The sequence below is a fragment of the Symphalangus syndactylus genome, chromosome 23 (genome assembly GCF_028878055.3).
Source record: "Symphalangus syndactylus isolate Jambi chromosome 23, NHGRI_mSymSyn1-v2.1_pri, whole genome shotgun sequence".
In the NCBI taxonomy this organism is placed as follows: domain Eukaryota; kingdom Metazoa; phylum Chordata; class Mammalia; order Primates; family Hylobatidae; genus Symphalangus; species Symphalangus syndactylus.
Genome location: NC_072445.2, coordinates 28,672,773 through 28,692,247, shown reverse-complemented (window position 1 = coordinate 28,692,247; position 19,475 = coordinate 28,672,773). Strand labels below are relative to the sequence as shown.

Genomic DNA, 19,475 nt, shown 5'->3' with positions numbered 1-19,475 from the left:
TAATAATTCTCAGTGCCTCGAAACAATTTTGAGTGATCTCAAAGTCCAGACAACTTGGAATGGCGTTCAAAGGCTTTGCTTTCTAAACCCTTTCGTATTGTGACCCCCATATTCGATCTCCAGCCTCATTTCCCCCCATCCCTCTCCCTTTTATGCAGCTTGCTTCATTCATTCCTAAATATCATACTCAATATGCATTATTTCAATACAAGAATTGTAAATGTCTCTGAAGTAAGTTTAATAAAATGGGATTGATGTTCAGCTGGAAATAGCTAAAGCAGGCTTTTCCTAAAACTTAATTATTTAAGATTGAAATGGATGTTTGTCTTTGCAGGAAATGCTTGACTTTTTAATGTTAGAACGAATTACAAAAGAAGCTTATAGAATATCTTTATTCTGAGCCTTCTAAACACACTAGACACTCTTCTGTTTGGAATGATTTAGGTAAACCCATGAGAGAGAGAGAAAAAATGAACTCTGAGGCTATGCCCAGTTCCAAGACCTTTGGATGATTAATGACTGTATCTAAATGAGGCCAAAATATCCAGATGGGAGTAAGAGGAAAAATTCAGTTAGTTTCCTACATGGTCTCCTTGTATGTTTCCAAAGACCCAGATATTTAACAGTTGAGTGTATGTAATTATTTAAATAAAACCATATATTTCACTGGTATTTTCTGCTTTGAATGTTAATATGTTGCTATGGTATGAATAACTTTACCAGATAATCACTTACTATTTATCCACATCTGTCACAAAAACACGTATCAAATTGTAATTATTATAGAAAGATAAAAATGTGAGCTGATTGAAAATGCTTCAAACTTTATTTGGTTTGGTCTAATGATAAAATAATAATAAAGTAATAGTGCAAAATAAATTTTCTTGATGCAGTTTCAGCTAATTCTTAATTTTTATAAAATGGAAATGGCTTATTTACCATACGCATATTTATAAGGCTCTATTTTTAATCTAGGTATGTGTCTTGTGCTCTGGGCTGTCCATATGAAGGAAGTATTACACCGCAAAAAGTGACAGAAGTAAGCTACATCTCCAGCTTTTTTGGTTTATGGTAACATGATATATATTATTTTTAAAAGTGGGCTTTCTTAATATTTATTGAATCTGCATAGCATGAAGCCATAGATTAAGAGACGAACCCTGAAGACCTATTTGATCACTTAACTAATAGTTTCATTTTAACAGTGAAGTCCTGTACATTGGCTATAACTTTTCAACGTTAAGGGACAGTTGAGTCCTATAATTTGGGTGCTCAAAGGTGGAAGGAATAAAAATATCTATTTTGTTTTTTTGTGGCTATAGCATAGTTAGTGGCCTGTCCCATCTCCATCAGAATGTCAGGGCAGTTTTTGGAGAAACACTTCAACTTTGCCTTGGTCGCTGAGGCAGCATCCCTGTTTTTCTCCTGCATACTTTGGCACATTATATCAGAGTATACACTATTTTTGTGTTTTTGTCCTTTTGTGATCCTGTAGATCTTACTGCTGTGATTAAGTTGCTGTTATTCCAGAACAATTTTACAGCAATAGATTATAGTCATTAAGGCCTTGATTACTGAAGTTAATTTTCTTCCTGTCCTTTATTACTTATTTATACCAATGAATACAAAATGCACTGTCTTTGAGATTATATTAGATTGTCTCAGAAATTTATTTGCATATAAAGTATATTAATGTAGACCTGTTTTAAGGTTAATTTTGACAAATTTAGTAACTTTTGAAAAATTTGGCACCAAAGCAGTGAAGATGGCCTTATAAGAAAATCCAAATTTAGGCAGGATAAACTTTCAGTTTAGCTAAAGCTGTTCCTCTTTTGTGCTTTCATTTGAACTTTTGGAATCTACTGCAGATTTTTCAAATGAAACATATCCTTTTATCTATTATTTACACAAGACCCTTGCACACAGAGGCACATATACTAAAATAACACAATTCAGATTTTTTAGGTTTTTCACTTGCATGGGACCCTTCCAAGGCTCTGTCATTAATTTGCATTCCAATTGTATATATTTTTTTAAAGAATACCTCCAAAGGGCATAACTTCAGGCTGGCCCAACAAAACCTGGATGCACCTTTGCTTACCAGCACACTTGCTTTCTTGCTTTTGCTGTGCGCCACATAGGAATGAACCACACACACCTTGGGTGAGGATCTCCATTTCTGTACCTGAATGCCTAAGGTGCTACTGCAGAGTCATGAAACAGGAATAACTCAGGACCAGAAACTTTAAAGGGGCCTTTTGTGTGATTCTAATACATTTTGTGCTTAACTCGCTCTCTTCTCTCTGAAATTACTACTTCAAACTGTGATTACTCTGTTCAGGCCTCTGGTCGTTCCCCTCATTGTCTCCCTCCTCAGTTTTTGCTTTCTCATTACACTGTCCTTTGCATTTAGCTTTTTCCCTACCTGGAATGTTCTTTGCATTTTATATGTCAGCTGCCTGGAAGCCATTAACATTTGCATTTGATATTCTTCCTAGAACATTCTTCTCAGATCCTTCCTTCTCACCCTCTTCAACGAGTTAGTAAGCACTTTATAATAAAGCTTACTTTATTTCAAGTGGTCACATAGGTCCTATGTGACAGATCCAGGTCAATTTCCTTTGCTACATGCTCTTAGAATCCTGTTTCTTTGTTTGAAAATTCTTATTTTAGCTAGTATTTATTTATTCCTCAGTAGGGTTGACTAAGATCTATCCTCACTTGACTTCAGGATCTGTAATAACATAAGCCATGTCAATATTCATTTCCCCATTATATCCCGGGACCTAGCACAGCACCTGCCATAAAATAGGTATTGAAGAAATACGTATTAAATGAATGAGCAAATCAGTATCATGTGCCAGATTGTGTGTCAAATGGCTTTTATACATTCTCATTTCACTTTTACAACCAAAAACATCTTCATTAAAATTGTTTTTATCTTTTTTTTTTTTTAAGAACAAAGTAACCAAGGCTTAGAAAATATGCTAAAAGAAGGTGTTTTGTTGTCTGTATTCTACAGATTAGGGACTGAGGCTTAAATAGGCTAATCTTCTGCCCAGTGTCACATGAGTAGGATAAGTGGGAGCTGAGATTGAAATTCAGACCTCTCTGATTCCAGAACCCATGTCTTTGTCAAAATACCATGCTGCCTTTATGCATCCATATTGCTCTTTGAAAGTAACGTTATTCAGCTTGAAGAGATTTTGCAATTTACCTTAAAGTATATATATTTATGAGCCAGATAAATTAGGCCAGAAATATTAAATGACTCTACCAGTTGCAAAGCTACTTAATGAAAGAGCTGAACTTAATATAGTTGATCCATGAACAATTTGGAGGTTAGGGACACCACACTCCACATACACAGTCAAAAATCTAAGTATAACTTTTGCTCCCAAAACTTAACTACTAATAGCTTACTGTTGAGTGGGAGCCTTTTAGATAATGTAACCCACCAATTAACACATATTTTGATTTCGTTATCTTGAAATGGTGGGCAAATGTAGCTGGAGACCTCAATCTATGGTGCATATTGAGCAATTCAGCTTTCTCTTATGCCGTGACTTTTTTCTGCTTCTTGGGAGCACTTCCAGCGTCACTAGTTGCACTTCCTATGAGTTCACTGGTGTTATTTAAGGTTTATGGTATTGCACTAAACATAATGAAAAACACATCAGAACTGCAAGAAATCACTTTGTGCTGTGATATGCAATTTACTGGAAATATGAACTGTTCATACAGAGATGATTAGCATCACCAGGATTTTAAGTGGATACCCTCACTGGAGCTCACTGGAATAGCAACAGAAGGTGGCTACAAAATTATTACAATAGTACAGTATGTACTATAATTAATTTTATGCAGTTATGATTTAGTACTGAATCATTACATGCACATTTCTCTTGAATGAGAATGGCACTATCTACAGTCTGTGTGCTGAGTTTTGATAAATTTTAACCTTTTAAAATACATTTGTATTATTTCATAGTAAATGAGAAAAATAGATTAGTATTAACATATATTTTATATATTCATGACATACCTTTTTCTTTTTTTGGCATTGCTATGCTATGGGATTTGTCTGCAAGTTTTTTCAAATTGTTGAAAATCTCCTAAAAAAATTAATATAGTTATTTTAAAAAAATTCACGTACAAGTGGATCCATAGAGTTCAAACTTGTGTAGTTTAAGGGTCAGCTGTATATATATATATAGTGAAATATTTGTAAATTTCACATTTTTTAGGGCAATGAAGATCTCTTATTACTGTTTTGACCCCTAAACTAATAGCTTGAGAAATACTACTTCCAAAGTAGATCTGTAATGCTTTGGTTTGATTATAGTGTTGAGAAACATACACCTCCCATAACTGACACTGTAGATTATAATTTCATAGCAGAACAAACAGCTGGATAAAAAGATAGGCAGATATGACTCTAAGGCAAACTTGAATATTAGAAAAAGATAACTGCAATAATCTCAAAGTCTTACATAATGTTTAGAATATCAGAAGCAAAGAAAAAGGACCAGAAAATACATTATATATTTTTCATGGACATTGCTGGTCTCAGTTGTAATTTTTACCTTTAGATGATGTTAGTTGTGGCACAAGAGGGTTTGAGTCTCTTCATTTCCATTATTTTACTAGCACTTCACCTTTATCAACAGGTGTCTAAGAGATTGTACGGCATGGGTTGTTATGAGATCTCTCTAGGAGACACAACTGGAGTGGGAACTCCAGGAAGTATGAAAAGAATGTTGGAAAGTGTGATGAAAGAAGTCCCACCAGGTGCTCTTGCTGTTCACTGTCATGACACATACGGACAAGCCTTAGCAAATATCCTTACGGCCCTTCAGGTATTTTGTACTCTTTGTGTGTTGTGTGTGCATAGGGTGTTCATCTTTATCTGTAATATAAACATACTGAGAGCTGTATTGTTACAATTTTTATAAAATATTATGAATCTAATTTTAACCAGTGTCTGCACATGGCAGGCACTTGGGAAATATTTGTCAATTTCACATTTTTTTAGAGCAATGAAGATCTCTTATTACTGTTAGTTTGATTTGATAAAATCTGTAATCTGTTCTTTTGAAAACTATTAATCTTAGCAGAGTTATGTCTGCTTGTTTCTCTTCCCATATTCTATCAACCGTAACATTTAATAGACTGAAATATGAGGGCATTTTGAGCAGTGCAAAACACAAAAATAGTAGACTACCAAAATCCTGAAACTAATGCTTTCTTTGGTGATTTCATGCTCTATGATGGGAAGATATGGTGCTGAAATATATTTTGCTTAAAATGTTTTCCTGGGGTTGGCAAGCTTACTTTTGACAGAACTTTTGTCTTTTAATCAACTATATTCCATTATATGATAAAGTGAAGAGATCTAGAAAGTTGGAAGATTATGAATTGCTTATTACATTCTGTGTTATTTTAAATGTATTCATTTGAAAGAATTGCTATAAGTAGCATTAAAAGAGTATTATTTTAAAATTAATGTCAGTTTCTTAAATGCAGCTAAAAATGATTTGTTTGATATTCTCAGAATCCAAGATTTTGACATCCAGAGATAAGACTATATAAAAGCTTTCTGGTTGGAGGCTGAAAACCAATATGTAAACTTAGTATCGCAGTCCTAAAGTATACAGTTGTTGGCAGAAGTTAAAAAACAATGGGAAGATCAAGTTCCACAAGGGCTTGTATTGACTTTGTAACATATGTGTACAAATCCTTATTTATCCTCTGGAAGCAAGCAAAGAACGTTCTATTGAATCAGAGAAAAGAGAAAATGTTATTCCATGGTCTTTGGGGCGTGGGAATTTTTGCAATTTTCCTTCCTTAGGTATTCTAGTTTCTGAAACAATAGAAAACTAGGCAGCACTTCAGGATCCTGTGTTCAGCTGCAACTGGAAGTTGTTTCTGAAGGGCTGTTTCTCTCTCTTTCTCATTTCTCTGTATGAATATATCTTCTATATTTTAACACTTTGAGTAATCATTTATTTGTGTAGCATATTTATTATAGAATGAATGACAGTTTAGGTCTTCAGGATAAAGGGCTGTAGAACAAGATCTGGGACCCCAAACTTCTGCTTCTGGACTATGTCTGCCTCTTGAAAATGCCCAAGTAACAAAACATTGCTAATACTCCAATGCGGTTTTAATGGTTAAGGAAGGCCTATCTGAAGAAGTAATTGTTGAAATCATATCTAAAGAATGAGAAGGGGCCAGGTGCAGTGGCTCAAGCCTGTAATCCCAGCACTTTGGGAGGCTGAAGTGGGCAGATCACGACGAGGTCAGGAAATCGAGACCATCCTGGCTAACATGGTGAAACCCTGTCTCTACTAAAAAAATACAAAAAAAATAGGTGGGCGTGGTGGCGGGCGCCTGTAGTCCCAGCTACTTGGGAGGCTGAGGCAGGAGAACTGCGTGAACCCAAGAGGCGGAGCTTGCAGTGAGCCACTGCACTCCTGCCTGGGCGACAGAGCGAGACTCCTTCTCAAAAAAAAAAAAAAAAAGAGAAGGAACTAATCCTAAAATGGTGTGTATGTGTTGTGGTGTGTGTGTGCACGTGTGTGAAAAGAATGTTTTAAGCTGATGAAACATCGTTTGAGCAAAAGTCCTTGGGAAGCAGAGGATTATGTCCTAGTAATTAAAAGAAGACTAATGTATTTAGATAAATTAAGGTTTATAAAATTTGCTAAATTGGTTGAATTGCATTGTCTCTATTTTCTGAGAGATTCGGACTGAAATTCTGGGCCATTTTTCCATCTTATAACAGCCATACAGGGGACAGGAAACAACCTTGGGCCCAAGCAAGATGAGGAACATGAATGAGAACATATGTAATGACAGGACTCCCCAAAAGACCACAACCCCAGTCAAAAGGTGAATCAGCAAAAGATCCATCCCATAAAGGGAGAGAGCAAGCATATTCACGTCTCATGGCCTCAGCTACGAGTAGAGGAGAAATAGGATGTATCTCTTTATACTACACAACGTTTTGTGGATTTAGGGTTCAAGTTCACATACCTGCAGAACTGGAAAGACCTAAGCAGATGAGTTATTTTCAAATACTTATGGGTTAGTAGCACTGCAGGTGCCAGAAGAATATTCTTATAAAATATACAGTATTAACGTATACATATTATATATACATTATATGTACATATTATGTATATATTGTAAGGTATTTTATATGTTAACCTATAATATATAAATATATTTTTTAAGGAACATATTTTCAGCTTACGCTAAACTATTTGAGATCTGTGTGTTTCTGTGGGTGTGTGTGTGTGTGTGTGTGTGAGGGGAGAGATTGATACTATACCCCTCAGTGGCTCCTGTGATAGTAGAATGTCTGTCTAATTGTCAGGATCTGAGGATCTGTGTTTTCTGTTTTTCTACCATGTGCAGAAGCTCTGTTGTGTGCCTGGGACGCTGGGGCAGAAGGGAGGGAAGGGGGCTAGGAAAGCAATAGTATACTCTGTGTTACATTGCCCCAGAGCTTATTTTATAGCCACAGTGTAAATACATGAATAAGAGAGTAAAAGTGGCTTGTGTAATAAGCAACATGATATGAGGCCAGAGAAGCTACTATAAATGAGTGACTGAGAAAATGTTTAAAAAGCAGAGATGTAGAGCTTTCTGTCTTTTCCGTCATCAGCTGGCGTAGAGTTTGATAACGCATTGACATCCTAAGAAAGATACATACACAACTGCTTTCTTGAAACTGTATGTAACTGAGACAGTATTCAAATGTTTTGAAACTTTTATGTTTATGAAAGACAGCCACATGTGGTACTGGAATGTCACAGCAAACACACATGTGGACTGGTCCTGAGTGGCGCTGAGTGAGGTGTTCACCAATGCTCTCTTCTCACTCCTCTTCCAACAACAACAAAAACACAATAAGCAGGTTTAACTTTAGAGGAGAAGAAGAAAATATATTGAAGAAAACTGTCAGTGTTTGAATAGAAGGAGAATCAGAGAAAATCTAACTGCATTATGAACAAGGCCAACCTTGGCTTCAGGAAGCAGAGGCCATACTTCATTTTTAAAAAGTGGAATCTTTGAAGTGGCTTCTAGTAAGATTGGTGGTGGATGTGGACTAGCTATCATTTGCTTTAATTTAGGGGTGGAGAAACAGTTTACAGTGCTTCAGACTGGAAGTTAATATTAAGGCAAGGAGACATGTAGTAAGTGGAAACTTGGCCACAATGATAGGAAACAAATGAAAGTTATAAACGGAACATCCCCCACTGTCTGGAAAGCACACACTAATAGTGTAGTAGAGGGATCTGAGGGATCTTTCTTGGGTTCCTGGGTTTTATTGTTTTTTTTTATTACTTAAATATATGATTAATGGGACCGGAGATGGTTGTATGGAATTCAAGAATAATTATCGTATTATTTAATATAGAGAAATTATTCTGAGCATGTCGATCCCAGTGTGGGATATTTATAATCCCTCAAAACCAAAAGAGCAAGAAAATGAGGTGACAAAACATACAGCATTTTAGTAACGGAAGAAACGGATGTGGCCCAATATACTTATCTTAATTTTTAATGTAAAAATTTAGCTTCACCCTTCTGCCAAGTACCTAAGTAAAAGGCCAGTTAACAAATTGTTTAATCTAGTTAATTTCTCAGCCTCTATTTTTCTCCACTGAAATGAGGAAACAAATGAGATCCAGTACTGAAATAACAGCTACACATTGATTGGTAGCATAAAGACAAAGAACAGGCAATATTTACATTTCTTCTTCTGAAGTACTATGTTCCCTTTTTTCTCTTCAGCTTAATACATCTTAATGTGCCTTTTCTCATAATGTTTTTCATATGTTTACTATTCTCTTTTAGAAAGACCAAATATTTACCTAATTTTTACATGAAAAGCTTTCAGTTTTCAGATTGACTCTTTTTTTATTATTATACTTTAAGTTTTAGGGTACATGTGCACAACATGCAGGTTACTTACATATGTACACATGTGCCAGGTTGGTGTGCCGCTTAATAAACCATTTTTAAAAGCTACCAAATAGCAAATCTTTCTTCATGTAATTTAGTTTTGAGTTTCTCAAGAAGAAATTTTTTAAATTCCCATTACTAGCCAGATAAACCTGTTTGTTTCTCAGTTCTATATTTGTAAGAGTGGATGTAATGATGTCTACTTCCCCGAGTTGTGCAAAACTGAGATGAGATACAGAATTTCTAGAATGATGCCCTGATAACAATACATGTGGTTGGACTGTTGAATTTTCAAGTGTGTGTAACCTAGGGTCCTGAGCCACAGAAGTCTGAATGAACAAAGATGAACAAAGTGCCTTTATATATGCTTTTTACAAGTGGCTGGATTGTTTATATCAGTGTTAAAAAAATGGGTATACATTCTAATACTTTTATTTCCTTCAGTTCATCTCCAACATCTTTTTATTAATATAAGCATCTCTCTGATTTTGGCAATAGGTGATCAATTAGTTTTTGTCTTTAAGGATAATATAATCTTCATGTATTTCTAGATATCCACAGGTATAATGCATAGTTGGAAAAAGCTGTTTTTGAGCTACAGGAAATTTTAAACTGACATTCATTTAATCAACATTTACAAATAACACATATAAAAGTTCTGATTCTACTGTAATAAGCTAAAAATGAAAGTGGTTAATCTTCATGCAACAGACTATACTTAGATCACAAACTTCAAGCTTACGAAGAAAGCAAACATGTCTAAACCCACCCTCCCACTCCCGCAGCACTTCATCCATGCTGATCAAATGGGCAAGTAGAAAAATTGATTGTCAAGTGTTTCCTGAGTCAGAAAAGTAAAAAAGAATGAACACTGGATTCATCAGTAGACGGGTTTTTTGTTTGTTGCTTTTCTTTTTAATCACAGTTTAACAGTTTTTTGTTTGTTGTTTTTGTTTTTTGTAAATCATTGTTTCCACACTTACATCAGCACCATTAATTTATGTTGGTTGACACTCTAGGATAAAAGGGTAGGCGCAGAGAATAACATACATTGTAATCTCCATTCTCACAAGTCACAGCTCACTGGACCAGGGAAACTCTTTTAACACATATCTGATAGTTAGAACATCTTTTTTGGGATCCAGAGGCTGAGAAGGTCATAGGCAGAGTCTTCGAGTGCAGATACACACAGAGAAGTAAAGTCGAGGCTCATGAAACTGAGAGATTACAGGACGGAGAATATGGCTGGTAGCTTTTCACTTTCCATGGGGCCAAGTGTTATGGTTTTCTGCTTCATTTTCTTGAAATTCTCCAGTGTCCTCCTAATGGGTACTTCAATTTTTTCACTGACTTTTCCATTATCTACAGACTACGATATTGGGATAATTGCATTTCCTCATATGCAAAAGAATTCTGTTACACTAGAAGATAAATCAAAGTATATGCCCATACCCTGTTCATGAAAATTTCTTAGATTCAAAACAAATATAGTTAATCAAAATATTTTGTTTGCTTTTCTTGGCAATTTTGATTAAATTAGTGTGATTATAGTAATTCCAAAAATTAAAGATATGGATGTTTCTTTGTTTTTATCACTAATTGCACCTCATATGACATTAATCCTAGGTTTCAGCTGTTATTTTATTTCCTTCAGACATAATAATGCAAGTTTAAAATCAGTACAACTCATTGTGGTTAATTTTTACCTTTTAAAAATAAACATTCTTAATTTTAAAATGATTTTTTCTTGCTGTTATCTCCTTCAAGAAAAGAAATCTGTTAATACTATTAGTTTCTTCTCAGTCTAATCTTTCTTCTTTTGGGGACTTAAATTTGGCTTTTATAGTATAGTAAGAATAAAGGCCAGAAAATGAAATGATTCTTCCCTTGGCATAAGAGATGGAAATTTCAAAACTCATTACCTTTTTGATCAACTCTTACCCATTCTGTAAATGTCTCATCTTAATAATCTTGTTTTCAATATCTTGTTTTTAACCAAATACTTGTCACATACTTCTTAACACATATGGCCTTAATTTGGAAATTTTCTTGTTATGCCATGGTATTTGCATAAAACACATTAAGCTTTTTATTTTTAAATTTCTTTTCATGTTTATTTTCAATTTTTTCTCACTTGAAAGTTCATATTTACAAGGAAATTTTATGCACATACATTCTTGCCCCTGAATATAATGTAACACAGAATTTTCCTTTGGAACATTGGTTTGAACTGGCCAGTGTTGCATTGAACATAAACTATTATCACATGACTCTTTTTTAGCTTAATGTAACATAACCAGTTAATGGTTATATGCCCAGCCCTTAGACACACCACCCCCAAAACACACAATTAGAAGCACTGATAACTCCAGTAGCCCAAATTCAGGAATCTCTTAGCTTTTTAGTTGAACAACTTTCTCATATATTGCCAAAATATTTCTAACTCAGGGTTTAGACTAAATAGAAGTAATATATATTGTTAGATCACTGTGGCTCATTCTTATAAAATTACCACTCAGTTTAGAATACCAGACTTATTTAATAGTATCAGTGAAGGTTAGGTTAAAGAATGAAAGCCAATGGAATGGAGGATGTGGAGAATTTAATAATCTTCAGTCAAACAGTTGGAACCCTCTTCTAGAAGTGACAAAGGTTTTTTTTTTCCATTTACTTATAAATCTCTCTTCAATAGAGAGCATAATATACAACATAAATTATTTCTATCAATTATGACCATTTAGAATTATTTTATGAATTATTTAAAAATACTAATTTAACCAAACAAAGGTTTATTGGTTATCTTCTGTGTGACAGTCTCTCTGCTGTTAGGCAAACTGGTTAATTTAAAAAAGCATGATGAAGCACCATCCTTTTCCTCAATAATTTTTTAATCTATCAAATTAAATGTGAAAATCATGTCAAATTGCGTAATCAGGAAGTTGTATTTATCCACATTCTAAATTTGTTGCACTGACTTAACTTTTAAAAAAGTCGGTATAAATATGATTAACTGTAAGAATCATGTATGGCTACATACTTCTACTAAAGACTTTTCAGGTTAAGTAATACTATTTTATAAAAATTGTGTCTTTTTCTAATGGAACTTTTAACACATTTCCCAAGAAATGTAAAAATCATAGTACCCTCTGTCCTCCTAGCCCAAAATTACATTATGCATTTTATTTTCATACATTGTATTGAAAAATTTTCTATTCTGCTTAACAGTTTATTTACTTTATATACGGGTGTATGTTTGCATGTGTGTGTGTATGTATGTATGCATATATCTAATTCAAAGAGTGAAGTGGTCTAGTATTAGGAAGGATGCATACAAGAGTAAGCTCAGATTACTGACCTTGGAGAGTTTCCAGTAGGAGCAGAGACAAACTTAAAGTGTCATAATAACCCAGGGGAGATACTTGGAAGCAAACCTGGGGTGAGGTATTTCTTGTTTTTGTCTTTATTTTATTTTTTTTTATACTGAAAACAGTGGACAGCTACTGGAGGTTTTTAATCAGGGATCATTTGATTAACACTTTGCGTTAGAGAACTTAATCTAAATTTTATTTAGGAGATGGACTGTCATCCTGGGTACTGTAAAGATCAATTATAGACTGGATTAAGAAAATGTGTCACATATACACCGTGGAATTCTATGCAGCCATAAAAAAGCATGAATTCATGTCCTTTGCAGGGACATGGATGAAGCTGGAAACCATCATTCTCAGCAAACTATCACACGATCAGAAAACCAAACACCACATGTTCTCACTCATAAGTAGGAGTTGAACAATGAGAACACATGGACACAGGGAGGGGAACATCACACACCAGGGCCTGTCAAGGGGTACGGGGTTAGGGGAGGGATAACTTTAGGAGAAATACCTAATGTAGGTGACGGGTTGATAGGTGCAGCAAACCATCATGGCACATGTATACCTATGTAACAAAACTGCACTTTCTGCACATGTATCCCAGAACTTAAAGTATATATAAAAACAAACAAACAAGATCAACAAAATTGACAAACTTTTTGCTAGATTGACCACGGCAATTAAGTAATAAAAACAAATAAAAGGCACATAAATTGTAAAATAAAGTACAAAAGGTCTGAAGACCAGAGACCCGGAGACTAAAGAGAACACTGTTGCAATAGTGTTGCTCCTGGTGAAAAATGATGAGGGGTGCTATGGTCTGAATCTTTGTGTTTCCAAAATGTTTATGTTGAAACCTAAATCACCAGTGTGATGTTCTTAAGAGGTGAGGCCTCTTGGAGGTGATTAGGACTTCCTTCATGAATAGAATTAGCTCCCTCATAAAAGAGGCCCAAGGGAATTTATTTGCCACTTCTGCCATGCGAAGACATGGTAGGAGGAAAGAAGATGCCAGGCACCATCTACAAAGCTAAAAACAGCCCTCACCAGATACCGAGTCTGCCAGCACTTTTATCTTGGACGTCTCAGCTTCTAGAACTGCTAGAACTGTGAGAAATAAATCTCTTATTATTTATAAACCACCCTGCTTATGGTACTTTGTTATAGCAGCCCAAACTGACAAGGGGGGAGATAAGGTGGAAGAATCATATGATAGAGGTTATTCCCATGCAGAAGCAGTGAGACTAAGAATTGCTTGTGAGTGTATGTAAGGTGAGGGTGCTAAAAGATAAAGGTTTGAGAGAAGGACAGTGAGTGATGACTCGAAGGGTGCAAGTTTGGAAAATAGGTGGATGTCTTTAAAATATTGGTCTTTCCAAGGCATTGGCAGCTTCATGAGAACAGATGCAGAGATCTATTTGCTAATGATAATAATCCATATTTTATGAGTTCACCTTCCACAGGGCCACAAACCTGCTGCAGAGTTGCCCCCCAAATTATAGTGGGAATAATTTTAAGTTGTATCTCAGCCTCTTGGGCAAGTAGACTTCTGGAAGGCCTGCCTGCCAAATAAAATAGTGTGTACTATGAAACCTACATTTTACATCTACTACTTTATTGTTGACCAAAGCAGTTGTAGTGGAGTTTATTGGCTTGTTTTCCAATGATTAAAAAAATTATTTTTTAAATATTTAGAAAATATGGAAAATCACAAAAAATACTTATAATTCTACCACACAGAGGAAACATACTAAATTAGTAAAATAAGTATTAATATATAAGTATTATATATATAGTCATAGACTATATATATATATATACACACACACACATACATATTGTGTATGTATGTGCATATAGGTTATAGGAATGAGGTACATGTTTATTTTGCTTAATATACTATGATTAGCATTGTTATTGAAACTTTTCCAGACATGATTTTTAAAACCAACATAGCCTACCCTTAACATGTGTGTATGTTAAATGTGTATGTTAATTTAACTGATCCCACTTTTGATTGGGAGCAGTTATTTTAACATAATTTTAATGAACATTCTTATTTCTAATATTTTATTCATCTTAGAATGGATTTTCAGGGAAAATATAGGATCATTAGAGGTGTTTTTATATATTATGTAAGTCAAGTGTTTTTAGAAAGGCTATTTCCGGCCTATGCACTCACCAGGTTTATATAATATTGCTAAATTCAGCAAACCTCACTTATAGATTATATTATAATGTAAAATGTATGCCAACTCGATTTGCATTTGATATGCCATTGTAATTTCTATTTGCATTTGTTTCGTGGGGCTGAACAGTTCTTTCATATGTGTAATGATTATTTGTACTTTTTAAATTAATTGTTGTTCTGTCTACTCTGCATTGAAATGTTTTTTCTCACAAATTTTAAGAGCTATTTATATATTATCTCTTAAATATTAAGGTATCTAACATATATATGTATATATGGTAGGATTATTTTTCAAAGCTTGCTTTTGTGTTTTAATGCATATTTGCTTTACATTTATATTTACTAGTTTATGAATTTATTTTAAGAAACATATCTTGAATGCTTACTACTATCAAATATGTTCTAGTCACACAGCCACGATAAAAGGCATTGTCATGTCTTCAAGTAGCTCATATTCTGGCAGGGGAGTACGGATGATTAAAAACACCCCCCCCCCCCCCAACACACACACACACACACACACACACCTAATATAGAAGTACAGTTTAGAGCATATTAATTGGTGATAAAAGCTATGCAAAAAAATAAAGAGAAAGTGCAGTAAGATACAGAGGATGGGAAATTTGGAGGGGTGGTGAAAGGGGGCAGGTTGTAGTATTAACTAAGTGGTCAGGAAGGCAATTTTAAGAAGAGATGTAAGCAAAGAACTGGAGAAGATGCGGGTATTACTCCACTTCACAACTGGGCACAGAGCATTTCAGTCTGAGGGAATAGTTACAGTCAAGATTCTAACGTGTGTTCAACAAACAACATGTGGCCAGTGTGGCTGGAGATAAGTGAGTAAGGAAAAGAGTAAGAGAGGATCCTTGAAGGCTATTGTAAATCCTTTGGCTTTTTCTTTGAGTGAAATGGAAAAAAAAAATTACAGGGTTTTGAGCACTCCTGGCTTGCATTTCAAAAGGGATCATTCTGACTGCTCTGTTGAGACTAGACTATAAGGAGGGGGCAAATAAGAATTAGGAGACAAGTTAGAATGCAATTGCAATAGTCCAGGAAACAAATAATGATGGTTTGCATAAATGTGGTAACTACAGAGGTGGTGAGCATATTCTAAGTATATTTTTAAATTTGAATTGATTTCATGATGAATTAGATGTCGAATGTCTAAAAGGGAAAGAAAATGATCACAAATACATTCGAGTGAGCAACTGGAAGGACAAAACTGCCATCAACCAAAATGGAAAAAGCTATGAGTGGACAATATTTGCGGGCAAATATTAGAATTTCAGTTTGGGGCATGTTATATTTGAGGAATCTGCTACACATCTAGATGGATCTTTTGAGTAGGCAGTTACATATAAAAGAATTGGGAAGGGATATGAAGTCTTCAGTGAGGATATAATAAGCGGCATATAGATCGTATTTAAATCCAGCAGACTGTACAAGATGATAAGTGGGGCACCGAGACATTCCATCCTTAAGAGATCAGAGCAGTTTGAGGAGACTGAGAAATAGTGATTTATGAAGTAAGAAAAAACTGAGAGTCTTGAGCCCTAGAGTCTATAAAAAGGGTTTCAAGAAGAAAGAGGTGTTAAATGCTATATATGGGTTACGTATGATGAGGACCAAGGATTGTCCACATTGTCATCCCTTTATGGCTTCTGCTTTTGGAGTTATGCTTAGAAAGACCTTTAATACTCCAAGAAGAGGTACATGACTACCTATCTTTTCTTTGGCTTCATTTCTTACAATAAAATATTTAACCCAACTGGACTTTATTTTTATTCAAGGTGCAAGATAAGAATCTATTTTCTATATAAACACATTTTTTATCCATTTATTACCTAACCCATTCTTTCCCTACTAATACGAAATGTTCACCCATGACACATACTGTGCTTAAATTGGGTCTGTCTCTGGAATTTCTATTCTGTGATAACAATAGCTGATCCTAATAATTTTTAAAATCATGTCTTACCTGAGTTATTCTATGTTGTCCTCATGACAATCCCATGAAGTAATTTTTGTAACTTTTTTATTTCAAAAAATGACATAATTGTAGCTTAGCAAGGTTAGGGAAGTTGTCCAATGTTTCCTACTGGAAAAATAGTAGAACTGGGATTTCAACCCAACTCATCTTGTGTCTTTCCATCTCTTTAGTCTATTTATTTCGTGCAAATGCCACACTTTTCATGAATGTGTCTCTATATTACATTTTAAATCTGACATAACACGATGCCTTAGTCCTTTAATAAAATCCTTCTTGGCTGGGCTTGGTGGCTCATGCCTGTAATCCCAGCACTTTGGGAGGCCAAGGTGGGTGGATCATGAGGTGAGGAGATCGGGACCATCCTGGCAACATGGTGAAACCCCGTCTCTAGTAAAAATACAAAAATTAGCCAGGCATGGTGGCACGCGCCTATAGTCCCAGCTACTTGGGAAGCTGAGGCAGGAGAATCGCTTGAACCTGGGAGGCAGAGGCTGCAGTGAGCCGAGATCATGCCACTGCACTCCAGCCTGATGACAGCGTGCGACTCCATCTCAAAAAATAAAATATAATAAAATCCTTCTTGACCATTTCTATGTGTATTTTGTCTAATTGAATTTAAATTTGTTCAAAACTACATCCCCCAAATATCCATTATATTAAATACGTAATTTACAAAGAGTTGACTTAATGATAATATTCAGTCATCCCATCCAAGAAATTAGTGTATTTTTCAATTTATTCAGGTTATTATTTGTATAAAAATGAGATTTGGTTATTTCTTTTCCTATCAGAGGCCCATGATTCCATAGATTTCTTCTGATTGGGATCATTGTAATACATGTTTCGTTTATCTTCCTGATTTGAACTGCATCTTCCTTGAGTTTTATGAATCGCTCTTCCCTTCATTCAAATTTTTCATAACATTCTTATATTTATTTGTATATAAAAGTTTAAATTTATTTATATTAAGCATATGAATACCTTGAGAAATTTCTTGGGGGGAAACTTTCCTTGCGGGATATGGAAAATATTTTCATGACATCAATTTCCTGAGGTAAAAAAAGTTGAGGTTTGAAGAGGATGCTTTGAGAATTAGGTTCCTTTTACTTTGATCTCACAGTAACTACAGATAACTAAATAAAGCTCACATTTCTTAGTAAAATGTTTTCGGTTCGGTAAACATTCTTAAAGGAAACATTTGCTTCAGTAACCAAAATCCATGACTTTCAGTTGAAGGTCCAAATTAAAAGAATACTGTTTCTATTCTGAAAGGAAAGAAAATGTTATTTATTTTTCTAAATAGACATTTTGGAACACTTTCCTCTGAAAATATGCAAGGCTTTATAGATAACAGACCTTAGAGTTATAAGTGTTAATGCCCACTTCAGTTGTAAGGGGGCCAACAGGGTAATTTTAAAAGAATATCCATGGCTGAATCCACTAAAAAATATGAAATATTAAAAAGAAGGAAGACTTTTTATTTGCTAAGATGCAACTTCAATAAAGAGGTGAAGGCAACTTCTTAAATTTTACCCTGATTCATTATTGCCTCATTTGCATTCTTTTATAAAAAGACACAGAACTCCCTAAGGATTAAGGGTATACCTAAAACCATGTTAATTCAAAATAATTGTGATTTACAAACATTAATGTTTGCCAAAGTGATAATAGTGTTTGCTTACTTAAAATCATGGTGTCTTATTGTAGAATCAGAGTATTAGAAGTGTGTTTCTGTCTCAAATTCTAGGTGAGTGAGTTCATATAAGTGGGAAGATGTGACTACTTTATGAAGAAGTGGAAATAAAAGCACTATTTTTTTTTAGGAAATTCGTATGTTCACTGGGTAAAAAATGGAAGAAACAGTAAGAGAGAGGCAGATGGAGGAGGAGCCTCTCTTGAGCATTTAACTTGAAATGTTCAATTGAAAAAGAACACTAGTAAATAAATATCTTACGGCAAATATTAATACTGCTTTACCCTTTGGTCTTGGTGCACAAAGATAAATAGGTAGGTAGGTAGATAGGTAGGTAGATAGATAGATAGATAAGATTGATTGCTTATTTTCCAAAATTGTGAAAATTCATATTGAAATTCTGTTTTATTGTGAATTTTAACTTTAAACATGTCTACAAAGTGAGTTTATGTTATTGCATGGCAAAAAAAAAAAAATAGATTGGAACTAAGTTGCAAGTAGCCCCTTGAAATAGGGCATGCCTTCACTAGCTTACACAGACTGAGCCTACTCTAAGAGTGTAGATATCACTTGTCTCTTGTATCCCACTTACTTATTATTTTTCATTTTGGGGAGTACATAGTAGTTATATATATTTATGGGATACATGAGATATTTTGATTCAGGCATACAATATGTAATTATATAAGGATAAATGGGGTATCTATCACCTCAAGCATTTATCCTTTCTTTGTATTGCAAACATTCCAGTTCTACTCTTTCAGTTATTTTTAAATATACAATAAATTTTTTGAGACAGAGTCTCACTTTGTCACCCAGGCTGGATAGCTCACTGCAGCCTCAACCTTCCGGGCTCAAGCCATCCTCCCACCTCAGCGTCCCAAGTAGCTGGGACTACAGGCATAACAACCATAACAACCAATTTTTGTATTTTTTTAGAGACAGGATTTCACAAGTTGCCCAGGCTGGTCTTGAATTTCTGGGCTCAAGCAATCCACCCACCTTAGCCCTCCAAAATGTTGAGATTCTAGGCCTGAGCCACTGTGCCCAGCCTGCAATAAATTATTGTTGACTGTAGTCATTTGTTATGCTATCAAATACTAGATCTTATTCATTCTCTCTATATTTTTATACCCATTAACCATTCCCACTCCTTATGACATTACCCTTCCGAGCCTCTGGTAGTCATTGTTCTATCTCTATGAGCTCAATTGTTTTAATTTTTAGCTCCCACAAGTAAGTGAGACTAAG

At 34.8% G+C, this 19,475-nt stretch overlaps 1 protein-coding gene across 1 annotated transcript in view; it reads left to right on the top strand.

Moving 5' to 3' along the window:
- Nucleotides 1-19,475, top strand: part of HMGCLL1 (3-hydroxy-3-methylglutaryl-CoA lyase like 1) — a 145,215-nt gene that overhangs the window by 75,415 nt on the left and 50,325 nt on the right. Inside the window, 2 exon segments of the mRNA XM_063632830.1 lie at nucleotides 976-1,039; nucleotides 4,671-4,859. Of these exon segments, the coding sequence (XP_063488900.1) occupies nucleotides 976-1,039; nucleotides 4,671-4,859 (253 nt within the window).